This window comes from Octopus bimaculoides, chromosome 16 (assembly GCF_001194135.2).
Source record: "Octopus bimaculoides isolate UCB-OBI-ISO-001 chromosome 16, ASM119413v2, whole genome shotgun sequence".
Classification (NCBI taxonomy): Eukaryota; Metazoa; Mollusca; class Cephalopoda; order Octopoda; family Octopodidae; genus Octopus; species Octopus bimaculoides.
Genome location: NC_068996.1, coordinates 56,148,192 through 56,154,479, shown reverse-complemented (window position 1 = coordinate 56,154,479; position 6,288 = coordinate 56,148,192). Strand labels below are relative to the sequence as shown.

Genomic DNA, 6,288 nt, shown 5'->3' with positions numbered 1-6,288 from the left:
CTGATCCTTTCCCTCATCACTGAGTGCTTGATATTGTCCCCTTCAATTACCCCTAGGTATTTGTAGCTCTCCGCTGGTTCTAACTCTTTTATGACATTTTGCTGGTCAAGGTTGACATTAGATGTATTTGTCATTTTTCCTTTGATAAAGGTAGCTTTTGCACATTTATCAAGGCCAAATTGCATCCTGATGTCATCACTGAATTGTTTAACAATCGCTAGTAGGCCTTTGAGTTGTTGGTCATTTTTTGCAAAGAGCTTTAAATCATCCATGTAAATGAGATGATTATTATTATTATTATTATTATTATTATTATTATTATTATTATTATTATTATTATTATTATGGTTTGGCTCACATTTAGAGTTATTCCTGGTAGAAATTATGTGGACAGCAGGTTAAGACCTGTAACCTAAGGTACCTTTCAAGTGCTTAGAATCCTCCTTGTTGTCTCTGAGAGACAAACTTTCTGTAGGAGCTCTACCAGGCATTTGATTTCAATCTCCTTCAGACATTTGTCTATATCTTGGCTTATTGTTCTCAATGCACCAATAGGCATGACTTTTACTGTTTGCATACTATTATCATCATCATCATCATCATCATCATCATCATCATTATTATTATTATTATTATTATTATTATTATTAATATTATTATTATTATTTTCTTCAACAGTTTGCTGATGCAGGTGACCATTTTGATGACAGGAAAAAAATAGCAAAGAATGGATTTCGTTCCGGAAAAATCAGTCCAACCAACAGTGCCCATGGTAGTCTTACCAGACACAGCATTCGGAAGCTAGCAGACTCTGGCAAAGCCCGAAAAGTAAGATTCTATAGAAATGGTGACCGATTCTACAAAGGTTACGTCATGGCCATCAACTGTGAAAAATTTAGAAGTTTCAATTCTCTCCTAGAAGAGTTAACATACAGTCCACTTTGTGATACCAATATCCTTACTAAAGGTGTCAGATACATATTTGCGTTGGATGGCTCAATGATAACGACACTGGAACAACTCATGGAAGATGAACATTATGTATGTTCGAGCTTCGACGTTTTTAGGAACATTGATTACAAAGGTATCATCAATCTTTGTTGGAATCCAAATGTAAAAGGTCCTCTTGGCGGAGAATACGTGAGTAATCAGGCACCGTCATGTGGCATTGAAGACAGTAGAGAGTTTGTCAAACCAAAACTAGTGACTATTATTCGCAACGGATGCAAGCCACGGAAAGCTGTGAGAGTTTTGCTTAACAGGAAAACAGCACATTCCTTTCAACAGGTCTTAAGTGACATAACCAATGCTATTCATCTAGACAGTGGCTCTGTCAGGAAAATTTTCACATTAGATGGTAGACAGGTTTGTTTCTTTTTTCTAATCCTTCCTTTACTCACAAATTCTATAGTTTTCATATATTTTATATGTTTTGCTGCTTTTTCTTCTTTCTCTTTTTTATGTTGTTACTGTCGTTCACTTTTAAATCTGTTTTCTCTGTCCATGATTCCTGGATGAGCAGAGTTCACAGGCACATCCTCCAAAGAGACAACTGTCATTAAACTTTCTTGCAGGATTTCTAAGCATCACTAACTGAAACTAGATATTATCCAACTGTCTCAATCTTGGTTTACCCTTAAGTTTCTTGCTATTTGGCTCAGCTGAAAGAATTTGTCTTGCAATTTTTCTAATCGTATCAAAGCTGTAGTCCTTCAATGTATTATAGTGGTTTCAACCTGGAGAGACTCATTGATTTCCAAGTTACATACCCTGTTGAGAAACATTACTCTTAGAGATCCTCTCAAACCTCCCCCCACTTCCCATTTTGGTCACTTGAATTCATGATCGTGCTCTTTCAGTGATTACCCAACAATCATGTCCATAGGTGAGGATAGGCACAAAAACCAAGTTGAAGATGAGTTTGGCTTTTTTTTACCAACCATTTTTCTTCTGAGGAATGAATGGAATGGTGGAGCTGCTGCCTTCCTGTGCCAATACCTGCAATTCTAGAATCTAATTCAACCTCCTGCTCTCCATCACTTAAGAATACGACCATGAGAGCCTTAAACTTCTCCATTTGTCTCAAAGATGTTACATTAACATGCAGAGTGCACTGAGGAGACTTTCCCTGAGAAGACCACTGTCTCAATCTTCACAACATTAATTCTCATTTCTACTTTGCAGCACTTGGCAGTAAACCCATTCAGTGCATGCTTGAGATCATCTTCTGATGAGCCAAGTAGTACCATGTTGTCTGCAAATATCAACTGACTGGTCCTACACCCACCGATTGTGATATCACTTCCACAATGGTTGTGTCTGTCGATCCAATTCATAAAAATTATGAAAAGGACAGGTAACAATACACACTCCTGCTGAAGTCCAACAATTACCTTGAAAGGTCTCGACATAGCACTGTTTCCACAAACACAAACACTTAGGCATTTGTAAAGGGACTTCTCAGCAACCAGAAGTTGCCCATTAGCTCCAAGCTCTTGTAAAACCTTACACAGTATGTCCCACGGTACATGGTCAAATGCCTTTCTGAGCTTTAGAAAGTGGGCCTACATCTCTTGGAGATATTTCCACGATTTCTCAAGCACCTGCTGTAAAGTGAATATCTGGTCAGTTGTGCTGTATCCAGGACAAAAGCTACACTGTTCTTCAGCTAATTTGGACTTGATTTTTTCCCTGTATCTCTTTTCCAGACACCTAGCATAAACTTTACTAGAGAAACTCAACAATAAATTCCACTTTTAGAGCGCTCTCTCTAGTCTCCCTTTTTAAGAATTAGGATTCTCATCCCAGATTGCCCCCCAGATCAGGCATCTTCCCAAAGGTCTAAGCGACCTGGTTGATATGAATCAACCATAGAATTGCTTCTCTGTTGAAGGCTTTTAACATCTCAGGCCAAATTTCATCTTCCCCAATGACCTTGCTACATTTGAGAGTTGTAATCACCTGACTTCAGCCTCTGTGTCAGATTGGTCTTCACCCCTAGATTCACCTTGTGTCCACCAGAAGATTTATTGGAATTGGATGAGAGATCAGCAAAGTATTCTTTCCACCTTTCAAGAATATTCTTTTCTGTAGAGAGAAGAAACCCAGCAGACTTCTTAGTGGGATGTTTGGGAACAGGCTTCTTGTTACAAAGTTGGCAAATGATCTACTGGCTTTATATCCATGTAGAATAAGGCAAGAAGTATTAAATATTTGACTGTGAAATATAAGATATATGAAGGGGTGCTGGAAAGTACCTGGTTTTAAGGGTATCACGAAAGGCCTGGTTGGAGGCCCAAACTTCTGAGTTCTTTTACAATGCTTAGAAAAATTAAAGAACCACTGCAGTAAGTGTGTGAATCTGAGAGGGGAATATGTTCAATAAAATTGTAATTAACTGATCTTCCTCTATTTTCATTTACCCAAACCCAGGAACTTTTCAGCACCCCCTTGTATACCTTGTCCAATAGATGTCATAATAAGGTCAGAACCCATGACTGTAGTTATCACTTCTGTCTATCAATCTCCCAACTTCTTACATCCCCCCCCCCAGTTGCATGATATTAGAATCACCATCTTCAGTGGTTTTCTATGTCTTTGACTGGGACCATATATAAACTTTGTATAAAAAGCTTTAAAAAATTCAAGTTTAAAAATTTTAGAGAAAAAATATAGAAATTATTGTTTACCCAGAGCAAGTATCTTTAATCTTCGCCATGAGATGGCCGAAGCCTTGTGAGTAGATTTGCTGGGCAAAAACTGAGAAAATACTTATCATCGTCATCAACCTCGTCGTTGCTGTCATCATTCTCATCATTATTGCTATTATCGTCATCACCATTGTCAACAAACATGTTCCATGCTGGCATGGTTGAATAGTCTGACAGGAATCAACAGAACCAAAGCAGTGCATCATGTTTTAATATGTATGTATGTATGTACGTATGCATGTATGTATGTACGTCTGTATGTATGTATGTATGTATGCATGTATGTATGTATGTCTGTCTGTCTGTCTGTCTGTCTGTCTGTATGTATGTATGTTTGTATGTATGTATGTATGGATGGATGGATGTGTGTATGTATGCACGTATGTATGTACGTATGCATGTATGTATGTACGTCTGTATGTACGTCTGTATGTATGTATGTATGTATGTATGTATGTATGCATTTATGTATGTATGTCTGTCTGTCTGTCTGTATGTATGTATGTTTGTATGTATGGATGGATGGATGGATGGATGGATGGATGGATGGATGTATGTATGTATGTATGTATGTCTGTATGTATGTATGTATGTATGTCTGTATGTGTGTATGTGTGTATATGTATATGTATATTTGTATATGTATGATTTATGATTGTGAGTGGGTGATGATGGTAGTGATGATGATGATGATGATGATGATACCGATGATCTCAAGACATGGATTTAGTTTGGATTTTTATATTCCTGCCTTGCAGTATTTGTTCTGACTCTTTATGCTTTGAGTTCAAATCTCACCAGAGTCAGCTTTGTCTTTCATTCTTTAGGAATCAATGAAAACAAAAAACAAAATAAAAATTCCAGTCCCGGTCATAGATTGGCTGAACTGTTAGAATTTCGGCTGAAATGTTATATGCCATTGTTCTGGTTCTTTACATTCTGACAACCATGCCTACAACCAAACTGGTGCCAAGCTGTGTTGGCCAAAATCAACAATCTTTCCTTTAGATAAACATTGGTGCCATGAAAAGGAGAGACTTATATGCAGGAACAACTGTTTGACTTGGTGAAAAGAAATATTTTCCCCTAACTTATTCATACATGAGCAGAAGTACTGTCAATTCTGACTGATGGAGACCCTAAAAATTCTATTTTAAAATCCCTGACATACTTAAATACACCCTGGTAATGCATCAGAGCAGAGCAGTCTACTAGTTAAGAATCAGTGGTTTAGAGCATTAATTATATTACATAGTCTAATGAGTGTTGAATCATGTTATCGGAAAAACGGTAATAAAATGGCTGAGTGAATCAAACATTTCACTAGAATCCCATATTTTATGAGTTTGTACCACAAATCAGATGTTTGACCATGTGAAAGTCTTTTTTTGCATTGAAAGTAAAGTGCGACATTTTAGAGACTGAAATCAAATGAACTGTATGGAAAATTAAGTCACATGTATATATATATATATATATATATATATATATATATATATATATATATACACATATATAGGTGTGTGTGTGTGTATGTACACACACATATAGATAGATATTTAGATAGATAGATAGATAGATAACAGAAGCGACAGAGTGACTCAGGAGCAGAGAGTCTCATGCATTGGCACTTATAAGAAAAGTTTGATAAGTATAAATGGTCCAAACTCTCAACCCATGTGTCACTCTGTTGCTTCTGTGATATAATTGATGAAAAATATATGTACTCATGCTTTGAGTTCTATTTTTTCCCTTTTTGCTTACGTCAACCTGTTTATATAGATACAGATATAGATATAAATATATATATATGTATAATATTTATATATATGTATGTATGTATATATATATGTGTGTGTGTGTGTGTGTGTGTGTGTGTGTGTGTGTGTGTAATTTACAAGGGGGAGTCAGAAATGATCTGCACTTTTGCCATAACATCTTTATTATTGTTGCATTGCCTTCTGCACATGCAAGCTTATAGTTGGTACTATTGTGGTCACATGATCGAAGTTTGAGCCTGATTACACCATTTTTCTTATAGTGAAGGCATGGCCACTCCACTAACAATGTGCACCAAAGAAGAACAAAGAGCAGTGATCCTATTTCTCTGGTCGAAAGGTGTGTCAGGTGCTGAAATTCATCGGAGTCTTTTAGCATAAAATGGGGACAGTGCACTACCACATAGAAGTGTTTATGAGTGGATCAAGAAATTCAGACAAGCATGACACATGAAGAGGCAGAAAGATGCTCATCAACATTCACCACTGATGAGAAAATTCAGCAAGCTCAAGAGATGGTAATGGTGAACCAGTTCGCCATTACCATCTCTTGAATCACTGCGTTTTGTTCTTCTTTGGTGCACATTACTAGTGGAGCGGCCATACTTACACTGTAAAGCCAGAAAGAAAAATCAGGCTCAAACTTAGATCACATGACCATAACAGAACCAACTATAAGCACACATGTGCGGAAGGCAGTGTGACAATAATAAAGACATGTTACGGTGAAAGAGCAGATAATTTTTGACTTCCTATCATATATTACATGTATATATAAATATATATACATATATATATAT

The 6,288-nt window shown here is 36.7% G+C and overlaps 1 protein-coding gene across 3 annotated transcripts in view; it reads left to right on the top strand.

Annotated features, from left to right (window-relative positions):
- The window catches only part of LOC106868853 (serine/threonine-protein kinase DCLK2), a 200,615-nt gene that overhangs the window by 69,487 nt on the left and 124,840 nt on the right, over positions 1-6,288 (top strand). For all 3 annotated transcript variants that reach the window (XM_014914296.2, XM_052973788.1, XM_014914295.2), the window contains exon 2: positions 679-1,365. In XM_014914296.2, coding sequence (XP_014769782.1) covers positions 679-1,365 — 687 coding nt within the window. The remainder of the gene's footprint in view (positions 1-678; positions 1,366-6,288) is intronic.